At 35.9% G+C, this 17739-nt stretch overlaps 2 protein-coding genes across 4 annotated transcripts in view; one reads left to right on the top strand and one right to left on the bottom strand.

Annotated features, from left to right (window-relative positions):
• LOC306879088 (PEX5-related protein-like) overlaps window positions 1-4580 on the top strand; it is a gene marked incomplete at both ends in the record, with an annotated part of 79616 nt that extends 75036 nt beyond the window's left edge. Inside the window, 4 exons of the mRNA XM_079431794.1 lie at window positions 432-638; window positions 1955-2120; window positions 2680-2837; window positions 4379-4580. Coding sequence (XP_079287920.1) covers window positions 432-638; window positions 1955-2120; window positions 2680-2837; window positions 4379-4580 — 733 coding nt within the window. The remainder of the gene's footprint in view (window positions 1-431; window positions 639-1954; window positions 2121-2679; window positions 2838-4378) is intronic.
• Window positions 4581-7325: 2745 nt separating this feature from the next.
• The window catches only part of LOC306878757 (ubiquitin carboxyl-terminal hydrolase 13-like), a 28929-nt gene continuing 18515 nt past the window's right edge, over window positions 7326-17739 (bottom strand). Inside the window, exons 15-22 of one of the 3 annotated variants that reach the window (XR_013784966.1) lie at window positions 17527-17649; window positions 16879-16905; window positions 16527-16670; window positions 12939-13105; window positions 11127-11319; window positions 10917-11001; window positions 9140-10068; window positions 7377-8888 (exon numbers count right to left, since the gene is read on the bottom strand). Coding sequence is in view for 2 of the 3 variants with exons in the window: in XM_079431273.1 (XP_079287399.1) it covers window positions 9972-10068; window positions 10917-11001; window positions 11127-11319; window positions 12939-13105; window positions 16527-16670; window positions 16879-16905; window positions 17527-17649 (836 nt within the window). In the remaining variant the exon portion in view is untranslated. Of the gene's footprint in view, window positions 10069-10916; window positions 11002-11126; window positions 11320-12938; window positions 13106-16526; window positions 16671-16878; window positions 16906-17526; window positions 17650-17739 lie in introns of all 3 variants that reach the window. The other 2 variants (XM_079431273.1, XM_079431274.1) reach the window with 2 other exon arrangements.

Below are 17739 nucleotides of genomic sequence, written 5' to 3'. Positions count from 1 at the left end.
AATTCATTAGCAATGTGCACTGCTTTTGTTTTAATGGACAACAAGAGAAATGTTTTTACTGACTGTCATAAAGACAGTCATGTCATTATTTGGCATCGTTACATTTCCATTTTTATTCTTTGAGGCACCCGTGTAGCCAGTGTGCGCTAATAAACAATATCCAGATGTCAGCCACGCCGTGTTTTTTCTTACAATTGTAAAACAGGGAAGGCAAATTCCATCATAAACTGAGCAAATGATTTATTTTGGTTTTATGAAATATGTTTAGATGGTCTCCATGCAGGCACACAAGTTGACACAAGTATTCACCCATGAATTAAAACCAGCACTAATCAGGAAGCATCTGCCTCTCATTATGATGGCAGACAGCTAATTAGTGTCCATCAAAAGCAGCGGTTCTTTAGATGCTTCCCTGTTGTATGTGTGTGCAGGTGTCTGGAGCTCCACCCCAACAACCTCCAGGCCCTCATGGCCCTGGCAGTGAGCCTGACCAACACGGGCATGAGGCAGGAAGCGTGTGAGGCGTTGCTGAGCTGGATAAGGCACAACCCCAAATACAAGCAACTTCTGAAGAGCCGCACACACCTGCAGGGCTCACCTGGGTCACGGAGACCCTCCTATCCTTCCACAATGGGCTGGTATGGTTACAAATAAATCCAGTGCCATGTAAGAAATATACAGCAGCCCCAAAAATGTATACATTTCATTACTGTAGAAACAAAATATTAACAAACATGTTGTTTGAAAACAAATTATGATAATCATTTTAGAACTGGCTTCAATTTTTGACAATTTTTGCAGTTACTTTCGACCAAGTTATTTTTAGTGGATGTATGATGTCAGTCCCCCAAACTCGTTCATAGCAGAATATATCATTTGTTGTATCGTTTGAAACCTAACAAACCTTCACTTTTTGTATACAATTTAATTTGGTAAATAATCATTTTTAATTTGGTTTAAATAATAATAAACAATTGTGTGTGTATATATTTACAGGAAATGGATGGATGAATGGATAGATAGATAGATAAACAGAAGTCTCTTGCTCACCAAAGTTGCCTTTATTTGACTAAACATACCATAATATTGTGAAATATTATTACAAATTAAAATAACCTATTTCTATTTTAATATATTTTAACATTTAATTTATTCCTGTGACTGCAAAGTCGAATTTTCAACAGCCATTACTTCATTCTTTAGTGTTACACAATGCTTCAGAAAACAATCTAAAATGGTTATTTATTTTGCTTAATAACTATTAGTGCTCAATTATTAATATGATAATTATTTTATATTAATAACCTTTTTTTTTATACCAAGCCCCATTAACCCCTTCCCCTTAAAACATCAAACAATAAAAATAAAAAAAATCTAAAAAAAAAAAAAGTCCTGCAAACCTTTATAATTGTACACAGAGCCTACTAACTTTTACTGTCGCGTCAAGGGGATGATGGTCATTTATTTGAACAATTTTCTCAAATAAATGTTTTTGTAATGTTTCACTTCCCAAGGACACTTTTTGCACATTATTTCTAAATTGCCTTAAATAACCAGGTGTTGGTTGTTTGCACTGCAGCAATCGATCAATGTATTACATCAAAGAAACGCGAGAGCTATAGAGAGCAACACCTGGTTATTTTAGGCAATTTAGAAATCCTGTGCAGAACGTGTCCCCGGGAAGTGGCAAGTCTGGTCACCTTGCTAAAGTGACAGGTTTACAACTGCACTCCGTGTTGCAAACATCCCTACTTTCTTCTGCATGCAGCACTTCAATCCCTCCTAAATGGAATATTTTTGGCACCAACAACTTAAATCTCTCTCTAGAGAGCCCCTTTCTCTTTTTCTAAGTTATTAAATGACACATTTTGATGATGTTGCTGCTGGTAGGGACGTCCCTGAAGGACAATGCCTCTGAGTCTCTGCACTCTCTCCCTTTTTTTTTTATCTCCAGCTCCCTGCTGCCCGAGGTGAAGGAGCTGTACCTGGAAGCTGCCCAGCACAACTCTGACACGATCGACCCAGACCTGCAGACAGGGTTGGGAGTGCTGTATAACCTCAGCTCCGAGTTCAACAAAGCAGTAGAAGCCTTCAACGCAGCGCTGTCGGTGCGGCCGGAGGTAAATCATACAGAGACTCTCCCTAAAGGCAGAGGGCAAAGGAGAGAAGTAGAAAAAGTCACCGGGGCTTAAAAAGTGTCTTCAAAATCTTTGAAACAGTTCATTTGAAACTTGAGGGGAGCTTTACCATTCATGAGTGCTGACTCCAGAACCCTGTGGGTCACCTTGTCGACGATTGATGCTTGCTAAGCCAAATTCTGTCCCCCTGTGTAGACTACATTTACACTCAATCGAAAATCCTCCCCATCTGCTTGACTTGGTAATGTCTGCTTGCTCAGAGCGTTAATACAATGAAAGATAATGGCAATGTGGAAGTGAAACTCTAATACCAGGCTCCTTGTGACATTAGGAACTAGGCAACTTCTTTGTACCCCTGTTTTATGCAGTGTCACTGTACTTAAAGGTCATATTTTATCCCTAAAAGTAAGAGAGCAGATCATATCTTAATGGTATTAAAAACCAGTCACATGTAACTGCGTAATCTTTGAAGCGCAGAGTGATAATTGTTTTGATCCGTGACTGAGCCGGAGGGGCTTCTTTTTGCCGTTGGTGTGTACAGGACTACCTGCTGTGGAATCGGCTGGGGGCGACGCTCGCTAATGGAGATCGCAGCGAGGAGGCTGTGGAGGCCTATACCAGAGCCCTGGAGCTGCAGCCCGGCTTCATCCGCTCACGTTACAACCTCGGCATCAGCTGCATTAACATGGGCGCTCACAGGTTTGTGACAGAGAGTTGGGCTTGACATGAAAATTATGGAAAATATATCCCCCAACTTTTTGTTTAAATACTTTGATCCTGAGGTTCTGTTGGAATAAATGCAGCATAATAACGAAACATTTATTCCTTGATTTATGGGTGTTTCTTCAACTGGTGGTAATTTGTGTCCCAGGGGTTGGTTTTTTAAAGAGATTTTTTTGTTTGTTATGAGGGTCACATTAAATGCCTTCAAAATTTATTTGAGCTACTTTTCAGATGCATTTAAGCGTATTTTATTATTTTACTCTTGGCTCACACTCAGCTTTTTAATCTGCATAATAAGAAGCTCCATTATAAAAGTTGGTAACACTTTATTTCGATAGTCCACTTTAGACATTCTACTAACAGTAAGTAACTTTGCAACTACATGTCAACTAGCAGTCATTAGAGTATTAGTAGACGGCCTGCTTAATATCTTCTAACACTTTATTTTGATGGGTCCACAACATACAACATACTGACTAAGAAACTTTGCAAGTATACTGTATGTCAACTTATTCTACTAGCCCTAAACCTAACCTACTGAGAGATAGTAGACATGTAGGGGAAGTCGTGGCCTAATGGTTAGAGAGTCGGACTCGTAATCGAAAGGTTGCGGGTTCGAGTCCCCGGCCGGCAGGGATTGTAGGTGGGGGGAGTGAATGTCCAGCGCTCTCTCCACCCTCAATACCACGACTGAGGTGCCCTTGAGCAAGACACCGAACCCCCAATTGCTCCCCGGGCGCTGCAGCATGGCTGCCCACTGCTCCGGGTGTGTGTTCACGGTGTGTGTGTGTGTGTGTGTGTGTGCATTTGTTCACTACTCACTGCTGTGTGTGTGCACTTGGATGGGTTAAACGCAGAGCACCAATTTCGAGTATGGGTCACCATACTTGACAATACGTCACGACTTTACTTTTACTTTACTTTAGTTGCAAATGAATGTCTAAAGTGGACTATCAAAATAAAGTGTAACCTAAAAGTTTTATTAATTATGATTATGATAAGCCAGAAGGTTGAAAGTTTTGTATAAGCCTTATAATCAGATAGATAGATAGATAGATAGATAGATAGATAGATAGATAGATAGATAGATAGATTTTAGGTAAAGAGCAGGTACAATATAAAAAATGGGTAAATATAACTTGCAAACAAAATTTTTAGTATTCACGATTTCCAATCAAATTTGTTAAAATATGTGAAAATATTTTAATTTTGGGTATTTCAAATGCATACAATTAGCCTTAGCAAGCCAAATGAGTCTGCCATTTTATTGCAAAAATGTGTTTAATGTTCAGCATTATTTTCCACCACAGAATGCTAATAAACAATGTATAATTTAAAAAATATGGTGGATATGATGAATTGAATCAATGAAAAGTGATGAATTCTTCACTGTTGTAGATTGTTAAGGACAAAGTAAATAAACCTCTGAAAAATATTCTCTGAATGTCCACAGGGCCGAAAGTGCCCATATTTATAGAGATATCCGTTTTATTTATTTAATAGTTTATTTATTGCAGGGAGGCAGCCAGTAATTTCCTGACGGCTCTTAGCCTGCAGAGGAAGAGCAGGAGTCGGCAGCTTTCGCACCAGGTCATGTCTGGAAACATCTGGGCGGCCCTGCGGATAGCCCTGTCCATGCTGGACCAGCCAGAGCTCTTTCAAGCTGCTAACATAGGAGACCTGGACTTACTCATGAGAGCTTTTAACCTGGATATGTGAGCGAGGATACCCTTTAACCATGGCAAATATCCAAAGTCCTTTATCAGAAGAACTTTGTCAGAAAAGCAACCTTTGTTTCGCAGAGCACCTTTACATTCCTGAGAACTGAGTGCTGAATGATACTCTTTTACTAGATTTGCACATCAGTTTACGATTACCCTAAAGAGCACAATGCCGGGTGAAGATTGTACAAGTATGCCTTAGAGAAAATATCAGCTAGACCTGCAATGTAACAGTGGGAATCGGAGGAAACCACAATTGATGAGAGGAACGCAGACTATAAATGTACAAGAACAACATTGGCTTCACTTTAATGACTTGATTAGACATGTACTGTACTGCGTAGACTTCATGTATTGGTTTGATTGCACTCTTTATTTGAGATGGAGGGGTTATTATAGATTTTGGTGGCACTTAGTTCAACCCTGAACACTCCTCACCTGATCTCTGCTGCATCGTCCCCTTTATTTCCTGGAGCTTGCAGACCAGATTAAAAAGCCTTACTTATCTTGCATGTAAAATAAATTATAGAGATGTTATCAGTATGATATCAGATAAAAGCCATTCCTTGCCATACTTTGACCTCTTGATGTTGAAGTCTATGTTCCATCAAGGTCTTTTTGTGAAACATACCACATCTTTGAAATGTTACGCTGATTATTTCACAAAATTTGATGCAGGGAATTAGATATACTGCCCCTTTTGCCACAGTTATCAGCCTGGGATTGGCAGGAAAACAAGAAACTGCCCAAAATATAAGACAAACTATTTGTGAGCTTCACAGTTTTATACCCTAATATTGTAATTGTTCAGTGGTTCATCTCCAGCTTGCATGATATTTTATTTTGCTCATCGGTGTGCTTAGTGTTGCATATGCGCTTCAAGAAAAGTCCTACGTTTTAAAATGCTATGCAAAACCTATAGATTTTTTTCTTCATGCAGCCGGAAGCAGAAGAAAAGCCTAAAGCACCAGAAAGCTGTACTTGCTTTGTCACTTTTTGTATTTTAAAGTGTAAACTGGTAGGTAGAGGGTAGAAGATCTGGTAATACTGTGTAGATGGTTTATTGTATTTTAAGGCTACAGTATGTCTACATGAATCCAGATACATTTGAAAATGCGCCTTTTTATCAACATTTTGGCCTTACGTCCCCACATATGCCAGCTATGTGCTATTCACCTGCACATTAAAGATATTACAATCTTTAAAATCTTTATATTACATTACTGCAGGGATAAAAACATACACATATGGTGACACCACACATGGAATAGCAATCGAGTGCACCCTGGACACGCTATTAAGTGGTGAAATATTTAGCTAAGAAAATGATTGTGCAAGAAGAATAGCGTGTCAACTTTATATGGGGTCTCTCGGATTCATCTCAGTGAGTTGAAACAGTTATACGTGCATATTAAGTTGATTTAAAGGGATAGTTCTCCCCAAAATGAAAAATGATGTTAACATTTACTCACCCTTATGTTGTTCCAAACCTATTTGAGCTTCTTTCTTCTGTTGAACACAAAAGAAGATATTTTAAAGAATGTTTATAACCAAACAGCTACCGGCCAGCTGCTACCGGCTACTAGCCATTGACTTCCACAGTATTTTTTTCCCATACTATGTAAGCCAATGGCTACCGGCAACCGTTTGGTTACATTCCTCAGTGTTCATCACGTTTTCCAGTTTTTTTCAACATTTTAATGAGGAAGTGAAACTATTGGAAAATGCCAGTGTAACAAAAAGCCATTTTCAAATATATCTGGATTAATTTAGACGTAGCCTAAGCAATGGTTCTTAGTTAAAAAGGCTCCCTAACCCAGCTGAGCTTTTATTTTTAGTGTCATATATTTTCATTATTCCCACCTAGTGCAAGAATTTATTTATTTTAAAAAACTATATCAATGAAAAAGCATGCAAAGCTATTCAAGCACCCATTATAAAGTGTTATTAATTGTTCCCATATTTCTTTAATTACTGCTCTATATTTATTTTATTATTCTGTATCCAAATCTATTTGGAAAGTCCTGTAAATGCTAATTGATACAGTTAGAACAGGCTTGTGCTTTGTAGCTGAATGTTACAGTAGATACTGTAGATTCTCTCATGCCTGAGGCCAAACCTCTCCTTTTCTAGAACTTTGTACAATCTCAGGTGTGATTGTCTAGATGAATTCATGCTTCAGAAGTACTCCTGATGTATGATCGCATGCCGAATATACTTATTTTTGAATGCTGTAGATTTATTTATATGCATGACCTTGACATGCCTATTTTAATCTATACCCTTCATTTCTATGACTTATATATCACTGTAATCACAATATTTTGCATTTCAAAGTATATATTGATCTGAAGAATATGGCATATTAACTGTAAAATATCTACAAATGAGCAGTTTTTGCAATGCAGTGATTAATCTTAATAAGACCTTCTTTATAGTCACTTATATTACTATTACAATAGCCAGATTTACGAAAGCCTTTAGAGTTAGAGACTCAAATATATGTTATGCATCATTCAGAGCTGTGTTTCTGAATTTGTACATGCAAACTTTCTGAATGTTTGCCATAGGCTTTATTAACTCTGGCCCAATATTTAAAAGATAGATGCATATACAAAAGTTATCTTTTAAAATAAAACATTGGAATAGAGTTTGTATGCCTGGTTGTTGCTGTTGATCACAAATTGTTGCCATGAGCGCATGTAGCTGTTATTTTTTTAGGGGCTCAAAAACAAATGGTTCCACGGTTGAAATCTCCCGTTTCCAATCTGGCATAACCAAACTGAAAATGGCACAGAGAAACAATTGTGGATTTTATTGAACAATCCAAACATTAGGAGTCACAAGACTATGTTTGAACAGATTTTCGAATGAGGATTCCCACATTTGCCATGTTTGTGTTTCTAAACAATATATGGATCAGAAAATCCATTAAAAAAAACAAACAAAACAAAAAAAACAAACAAGTGGGCAAGTTTGGAAAGTAACTACAGATTTGGCACACTTTTTGCAAAAAAAAGAAAAAGATAAACAAAAACATACCACTTGACCTTCAGTTCCATGAAAAACAGAACCCGCTAAAGATCAACAATATATTGCAAAATGTCAACTGACTAACCTCTGATTTTTAGTGCACATACTGAAAAAATAAATCAAGGCATGTTTGAGAAAGGTGGGGTAAAAGCATCCACTTTCACACCCAAAAAGAGAGCAGAAATATAAGAGACAGAAAGAGAAGCAGGAGGAAATGGGTATGAATATTCATTCAAAGTAAGAAAGAGAAGGAGAGAAAGAGCGAGAGAACCTCGGATGGATAATACACATGCACAACACAAGGTAAAGAAACAAAGACACTGAACTCCCAACATAAAAGGTAGTGCACAACAGAAATAAACATGACATGATACAATCTACAACAGAATGTGCAACATCCAGTTGAAATAAATCGAGATGAACAGGCCCCACCTCAGCCTGAGTGAGATTATGTCAAAAACAATGAATATTAAATGTTAAATCAACACTAACCTTCAGACTGAGGCTCACAGCGTAATAAAACACTTTAAAGGATACTTGCCAAGGACGCATTCGGGTTTTGTTTGTTAATGACACACCTTTTCAACAAATAAATGAAATGTCTAAGGTTTGAAATTGGTAAATGGTGATGGAGGCGGAGCCAAGTTTGTCAGATATGTCATAAAGCTTGAGAGCTTGAGATTTGGTAACACTGAGCACCAATACATACATGTATCTGAGATAGTTCTATGTGTGACACTGCATATAATTCAGCTTTATATGCAATATGTCATCACATATTGCTTAGGTACGGGATAAAAACTGTTTTACATTCTTTGAGACTGGAAGTCAATGAAACGGAACGATCTCAAAGGCATCCCAGTCTTTAAACGGCTTCAGATATGATTAAAAGTAAAGCACTTGAACATTGCATGAATATGTGATATCGTTGCATTTTCTGGTCAGCTATCACAGACCGACTGACAGCTATCATAAAATTGAATGTGATGATATTGTACAAATGAAATATTCTTCAAGGCATGCCAATAAATGAGGCTCAATGTTCTTGAATATGAAAAAAATCATAAAAGTACAAGTTCACTTCTGCCTAAAGGTATGGAAACTAAACAAACGTGTGCTGCTGGGTAGAATAAACCTCCATTAAAGGAAAAGTACACAAAAAAATGAAAATGTACTCACCCTCAGGCCATCTAAGATGTAGATGAGTTTGTTTTTGCATTGAAACAGATTTGGAGAAATTTAGCATAACATCACTTTCTCACCAACAGATCCTCTGCAGTGAATGGGTGCCGTCAGAATGAAAGTCCAAACTGCTGATAAAAGCATCACACATTTCTCGAGCCCATCAGTTAATATCTTGCAAAGTGTGTGTTTCTCAAAAACATGCAGATTTTCTTTTCACAAAATGTTAATTGATGTACTGGAGTCGTGAGAATTACTTGTGGATTATTGCACATATGCATATAAAACATATTATATGTTTTTTCAGCTGTTTAGACTCTCATTCTGACGGCACCCATTCACTGCAGAGGATCCATTGGTGAGAAAGTGAATGCTAAATTTCTCCAAATCTGTTTTGATAAAGAAACAAACTCATCTATATCTTGGACATCAATTTTCAGAAATTTTTGGGTATTCCTTTAAAGAATAAGTCGATGGTGCCACATACATAGATCAATCTGAATGCTAGAATAAATATCTAACAGCAAACCTATCAAACAAGGACCATAGTCCAATATTTCAATAAACATGTCTGCTAACACTTTTTAAAAAAAAAAATTTGTGAAATAATCACATTATGTTTTGGATGGATTGCAGCTCCCACAAAATCCACTTAACGTGATCGCTATTTGAAATCCATTCTGACAGATTTTTGTTGTTGTTGTTGAACAACTGTAAAACCCGAAGGATTTGAAATGAATTGCAGTGAGTACATTCTGCTGAGATGGCAGTAAAAACATTTGTAAATGCAGGCACACATTGTATTAGAATTAAAGAAGTACATCTGGACAATACTGGCACAGGAGCTTAAAGTATTCAAAGAGAAATATAACAAATATTTTGAGAATATATTAAGAAAAAAAAATCTGCATACCTAAAATTGCACGCACCCCACTGTACCTTTAAAGCAGACACGAGACGAACAAATGAACAAAACTCAGACGAATGACACACTTTGGGCTTCCCTGCTGGACCGCTCCTGTGGTATGAGCGTCTGTGCAGGTCTTGGCAGGGACTGAGAGGTCCTCTCTCCATCTCTCAGATGTAAATGCTTCCCTAGTTTCCAGCAGTGTCAGCGGTGCCCCACACACCTCTCTGGCCAAACGGCTGTGCATAATGTTATGAAGGTCCAGATCTAGCAGCTTGACAGGCGCCGGTAAAAGTACATGTAGCCCAAGTCTTTAGGAGGCCTCTCTGACAAACATACTTTGTGGTCGTTGTAAATCAACCATCTAGGGAAGTAAAAAAGATATCTGAGTTTGAGTATATATATATATATATATATATATATATATATATATAAATATAATGTCAAACTAATTTTTTATTTTTGTAAAAATTAAAATGTGTTAAAAAAATTCTTGACATTTATAAATGATTACAAATTATGAAAGTATACATTTAGAATGTTTAGAGTCTGTCTAATAATTAATTGTATTTTTTTTATTTTACATTTATTTATTATTACTTTTTATTTAACTTTATTATGTTTTTTTTTACTTAAAATGTTTTTTAAAATGTTATTCAAATTTAATTTTAAACATTTATACGTTTTATTTATGAGTGTAATTATAAAATATATAAAATATGAAAATATATCATATATAAATATACAGTAAATACAATATATATATAATTGTAAAATTTAAACGTTTCCACTTTTTTAATGAACAAAACTAAATTTATAAAATACTACATATATATATGTATATATATACAGTATATATATTATATATCTATCTATCTATATACTGTACAGTATATCTATATATCTGTGTGTGTGTGTGTATATATATACACAGTTATATGTAAAACAGTTATACTTTTTTATTTAAAATGTGTTTTTAATATATATTTTTTAACATTTATACGTTTTTAAAAAAAACATTCATACTTATACACTTTCTAAGAATTCAATATTTTAGATTTTTTTCTGTTATACATTATTCGAAGAATTGTTTTGTGCTTGTCAACAACACATTATACTCTCTGCAATCAGTCTGTCCACAATCAGTCTGATTATAACACATACACAAAATAACAATGTGCAAACAAATAACACACATTATAATCAGCATACCTGCCCTCTTTTTTGATATGACACGCATAATGACCAGACATTGTGGATGCTCCCATGTGACTGATGAAGGCAAACAGTTCGTAACCTTTGAAAAAGAAAAAAACAACAACATCAGCAATGACATATCAAACCAGCAACGTATGCAGACATTGTAATCCTCAGTATGTCTTGACCACTGTTTGTTGAACTCAGTATTCTGTAAGCACTTACGCCCGGGCCCGTCTCTGACATGGGGGCTGGATAGGTCCTGATCTGGAGACAGCGAGGAGTCACTGTGGGCGTTGGCGTTTGAGAAGCTGTTATTGTTGGGCTCTGTGTCTGCCGTGTCTGACATAGCCTCACTCTCATCCTCACAGTCTGGGTGTGTGAATATCCAGTCAAGCGCACGCTCCAAGTTGTTGTTCTGTAGTCAGACAAGAAGTAGAATACAGACAAAATGTGACCTCATGAGTAACTCATGGCTTATTCATTGTAGCTCAGAAAAAAATACTCTCATCACTTGAGAAAAGGTGCTCTAAACACACAGACCAATATGTGTACGTAACGAACAACCTAACTGGACAAAAAACATGGCAAGCTTTAATTTCACAAGAAAACACTGAACACCAAAATTATATCCTCAGGCAAAGAGCCATTTTTAAATTGCTCAGACCAGTCGAAAGTCCTTGATTTAACTGAGGTCATTCTAGCATGGTCAAAAGACTCATTTAGGCATAGGCACCAATCTGAAATAGCGCTGTGATTCACTGCAAATGCCAGCACTGAAAGCAAATGTGGCCTGACGCCCTCATCCTTTCCTGGACAAATGTGAACGACATAGGTTGAAGACGTCCACTTGTTACTGCGCTATTATTGGCTGCTAGAGAGGCTATTTTTACACACACTTACACACATATGCACAGACTTGAAAAACATCATCACAATGTCTAAAAAGGAACAAAAATAAATATTGAAGAAAAAGCAGGTCCTACTATGAAGGAATAATATTTAAACACTTGACAAGAAGATCTGAGAGGTTAGACTAAACATAGGAGTTATACAGTTTATTATTAAAACTGAACTGAAAACTAAAAATTCTAAATATTAAAGAGGAAATTCTGGAGCAACTCCTGTACAACTGTGTAAAATGTACTTTTTTAAGATGTTCTGTATGAAAGAAGTCTTGTGTTCACTTATTGCATTTATTTGAGTAATATTTAAAAATAACTTCAGTATACTTTAAAATGTAATCTATTCCTGTGATGGTAATGCTAAATTTTCATCAGCTATTACTCCAGTCAGTCACACTTTTCAGGATTCTCTGATGAATAGAAAGTTCAAAAGAATGTCAATTATTTATAATAACAATTTAAAGTGCCATTGCTGAATAAAACTATTCATTTCTTTCAAATAAATAGACACACACACAACAGCAGCAACAACAAAACAATAAAACCCAGCAAACATTTCGTAACCAATTGAGAATAACAGCGTGATTTCCAAAGCACTTAAAACCAATACAAATCACATTTCCTTCAAGTGTAAACAATGAACTTTCAAATATCCATTAAGAGAATGTGAAGGTTAGCCAAGTAGTTCATCAGAAGAGATGACTTCTCCAATCTCACATGCTTGTTCGATGAGCAAAAAGTGACAAAACTAATCCTGACATGCCAGAACATGTTTTTGCTTCTGTGTAATGTGACAGTATTATAATTATACTCCTGCCTAAAAATTAAATCAAACAATTTGCAGTAAGAAGTAACAGTTCAAAACATGAACATCCTACATACAGTGGCCCTAAAAAGTATCCAGACACTTTTGGACACTGTGTGAAATGTATGAAAATACAAAATAACACTTGAACTTTTAGTGTAACTAGTCTCAAGGTAATTTTTTAGAGCATGTATGGAGCCAGATCCACTGAAGTTCATGCAGGTGTCCTAGAAGAGTAATCACAGGTGTATGACATTCATATATTTTTAGGTGTCCAAATTCTTTTTCGGGCCACTGTACATAAAGCAGATGAGGCAGGACACTCACTGTGGCTTTGAGAGCCTGGATTGTGTGATGTCTGGGGAAGCCCATGGAGGTGAGGATGGAGATGCTCTCTTCTGGAGGCTCGTTGTCCAGTGCACTGGTTGTAGGGAGACTGGGGCTGGACAGGTCTGCTTCCATGTAAGTGGGAACTGCCAGAGGCTCGGCAAAATCTACAGTTGGTTTCAGAAGAGACGTAAGAGTCTTCAGTCACACATACAGTATATAGCTTTAGTACATTTGAAATATTACAACAAAGATAACGGCGATAGTACATGGAAGTACATTATGTGGTACTATACATCCAGAATACCTCACGATGAACATCAGATTGAGACTAGCATGTAGATTTATTCACCAAATGTGCAGAGAGGATGACAATCGCTGCTCTATTGAGTTTACACAGATAAACCAGAAATTCAAATGAACACGAGCCATGTAATCCATTCCCTGTAGTCTACAACTAATCCTTTAATGTTCAAGATCAAATGCTGTGTCTCACACACACATACACACTGTATGACACCACCATGTTTGACCACTAGCAACTACAAACTGACCAGCCTCAGTCCTACATGAACAAACATTCCAATTAAGTATTGAAGGCCCTCCTGTGCACCATGCCTGACAACATGATATATGACTTGATATACAATCACAACATAGGTTCCTTACCTTAAAAATGGCTACTATATAGGGTGGCCATACGTGCCATACAGGATAGAGAACGATCAAAGAGATGCAAATACGAGCACATTAGGTGTGTTTGTTAGTTCATAGTTCAAGTGTCACTGCGCAGACCAATCATTGTATGACACCAAAGTACTGCGAAAGGGATTCGAAAGCATAAGGAGCCATCTGCTCTGCTCTCATGAATTCTATACAACGATAAATCTGCACAGTGCAAACAGCCAAAATCTCCAAAATTTTAGGCAAGGACGTGTCAGAAATCCTGGCAAGGACGTGTCCCGTAAAAATGGCCCGTATGGTCACCCTACTACTATCTCGACTTAGTGACAGGAGCTTCCAGTGTAGAAAGTACAGAAATAGTGCAGACATTCATATAATAAACATAAATATAATGAAAAAAAAAATCTAACACTAATAATACAGTAATAATAAAGAGAATTAAAAAAAATCAAAATAGCAACAATGTAGCAATAAATATATAGACAGAATTTGACTGTGAAAATGTGCTATAAATGTGCTATTTAAAGATGAACAGTGATGAGAAGTTATGTACAGATGTGCAGTCCTGAAAATGTACTGAAATATGTATTATTAATATAAACTAAAATAAATATGCGTGTATATATATATATATATATATATATATATATATATATATATATATATATGCATACACACTATATGTATATATATAATATATTAAAAGAAATTGTAAATACATTTTTAAATTAAACGTTATCGTATCGTGTAAATATCTAATCAAAGAGAAATGTATCTCTCATGTTTTTTTTATATATATATTTTATGATCCCATTTTTGCCTTGACTAATTCCTTTTTCAATTTGCAATTTTTTAACATTTTATTCGGCAACCATGCATTAAATTGATGTGAAGTGACAGTAACGATTTTTACATTGTTGCAAAAAAATATATATATATCAATCTATAAATAAATGTTATTCTTTTGAACATTCCACACATCAAATAATCGTGAATAAATAAATAAATACATCTGAATTGTCTGTTTATTAATTACAGAAAAACTGAAATGATATATATAAGGCAGAGCAGATCAAAATATTTTTACTTTTTAATATAAAAAGTTAGGATTTCTGCTTTCCTTAGATTAGCCATATATCATCTCACAGGAGTACACAGTACTGAAACTAAAATAATCTCTGTATATTGCACACTATATTAATAACCACTGTCAGTAGCATCTATATAGGAACAGGCCCAGCTGTAGCTGTGGAGCAGACGTAAGCCACACGAGTCTAGGAGATGCGAAGTGAATGGGGTTTGGACCGCTTGAGACTCTGCATGTGTGTATGTCTGAGTCTGTTCGTGATCTCAGGTAGCTGCTTAACTGAGGCAGGAAAGTGAGGAGAACAGAATTCCCAGCTCACAGGTGACGCTCAAGTGTGAGGACGGCGTTTACTAGCCAGAAGCACAATGATAAACAAGGGTGATTAGCAAGAGACTTGAAATACAACCTTGTGTGAACTTGAATCTACTCAACTACAACATTCTGAGTCCACTAATATAGAGCACCTTAGATCTAAATTGCATTTGGATTAATTACTTTGGCATGAATCTTTTCCCATCATTGAAAATACGCAACTCTTTACGTCACATGTATTTATCTTATAGCCCTGGCTAAGTGACATGCTCCAAACATAAAATATTCCCCTGTGGCTGAAACCCAGATAATGAGCCTCACGAAGCACTCCAGATTTCTGTGGCTTATTTATCTTGAATGCAGTATAAGCGACAGTTAAAATATATGTTTGCTTTAAGCAAACGGTATGTATATTATCACAGGTCATAGGTCTGTTCTGGAAAAAAAAAACTAATCTTGGTAGTAACTATACTAATTAGGCAGATGCTTCACATGGATATGGATATGACCCAGATTACATTAAAAACAGTTAGAGTGAATACAGTGAGAATATACATGTATTTTCTGCCCACAATGTGTTTTGAAACATTGAATTTTGAGCATGAAACATTGAAATTCAAGATACAATATTTGGTTCAGTATTTGTTTCATCACACAATGCTGCAGGTTATTTATTTACAAAACTCTCCTACAGAGTGATTTCTCCACAAAGAAATTAATTTTTAATGATATTAACTTTTAAAGACAGACCTGCTGTGCGCTCCGAGGTTGTTAGATGGTATATGCTTTTGTTGAAGCAATCAGTTGAATCAGCATGTGAATCTCGCCAAACAATGCCAATTTTGAATACAGTTGGGACTATACGTTTCATATAGCAATATTACTATTTTTTTAATTTAAGGACTTCTGTATTATAAACAGTTGATTTCCCATGAGGCCTAAAGCACACCAGCTGAGAATCACCTTAGTAAATATTGTTGTGAAACCGTGCTTGAGGTTTTGAAAGAATGTCAACTGGATGGCTAATATGCAAATGACAGTAAGTTCATCTGAGTTAAATGTCTAAAATGTCTACAATGAAAGCGTTCCTTTTGAGGAAGCATGTAATTAGGTGACAGTGTCTTCTGCTTAATTAGACTTTCCCTCACACTTCACTTCAAACAAAATGGCTACAACCTTTTAGCCAATGGAGCTAAAATGGCAGACACTTGAGTGTTTTCCCATTGATTACTAGACTGTGACCAGAGCAGCCATTAGAACAAATAAGACATTCAATACTATCTTAGCTGCATGTTTTAGGCCATAACAAATGTATATAATTTGCTACTTACATATGGAACATTTTATAGTTTCACATAATACAGTATGTTTTTAAATATTACATATAGCATAACCATTACTACTATTACTATTTTAAGTAATGCTTTTATATAAAATAAGGGAAGGACACAGGGGATATGCCTTTGTTCAAAACGTGTCAGTTCAGTCAAGATATGAGGCCCTACCTGGCTCTTCCATGTGTGCTATTATCCAGTTAAAGGCCATCTCTGCCCCCATATTCCCTGTGTAGTACACTGCCTTCCGACAGGCTTCCAGAGGGAAACCCATCTCTGCCAGCTGCATCACGGATGATTCATCTATTTCTGGAGCTGAGGAACAGGTAAAGAGAATAGTGGCTTCAAATCAACATCAGCAGCCCTTAACTAAAAATAAATACACAGACCATTTAAAATCTACAAGAAGAAATAACTGACCATTTTACAAGACGTTTAGTACTGTTCATCGATTAAGTAATTTTGTAGTGCATGCATGCAGTATTTTGTAATTTTACACATTTACAATCAAAGCGGTACTTACATTCCAAAGAGTTGTTTGTTGTATTGCCTGGATACAAAATAAGACTTAGTCAGTACAAAGCAAAGATATGCAATTTACAATTTCAAGCAGGCTGTTTTCATTATATTTCACTATATAATACTTCAATCATTTTAAACAATGGCAAAAAACATACAACGCTGACTATAAGATTTTTGTTGTTTTTTAAAGGCGTTTCTTATGTTCACCATGGCTGCATTTATTTTGTCAAAATTAGAAAATAGTAAAAGAGTAAAACCAGTGATATTGTGAAATATATATATAAAACATTTCAAATAACTGTTTTCAGTTTTAATATATTTAAAATGTAATTTATTCTTGTTATAGCAAAGCTTTTCAGTCTTCAGTGTCACATGATCCTTCAGAAAGCATTCTAATATGCCGCTTGGTGCTCAAGAAACATTTTTTTGGTATTATATGTTGAAAATAGTTGTACTGCTTATTTTTATAGAAACCATGATACACTTTTTCAGGATTCTGAAGATTGATGAATAGAAAGAATTTATTTAAATCCAATCCAAATCCAATCAATCCTTCCTGAATAAATTAATTTCTATCAAAAAAAATAAATTAATAAAATAAATATCTTACTGACTCCAAACTTTTGAATGGTAGTCTAAAGCTTCTCACCTCTGGTGTCTTCAGGAATGACAATGGGAGGTGTAAGGTCAGGCAGCTCCTCTTCTCCAGATTGTAGCCCTGTGGCCCGGAGGCGATTCAAGTCCAGGAAATCAGGTACATCTATAGAAACATCTGTAGCACATAAAATAAGATTTTGAAGGCAATTTCTATATATTACAAAAAAGAAATGTACTGTACATTGATACATTCAGAAGAGACTCT

The sequence above is a fragment of the Barbus barbus genome, assembly GCF_936440315.1.
Source record: "Barbus barbus genome assembly, chromosome: 13".
NCBI lineage: Eukaryota > Metazoa > Chordata > Actinopteri > Cypriniformes > Cyprinidae > Barbus > Barbus barbus.
Note: the sequence above shows the minus strand (reverse complement) of the source record. Positions and strands in the feature narration are given on the sequence as shown.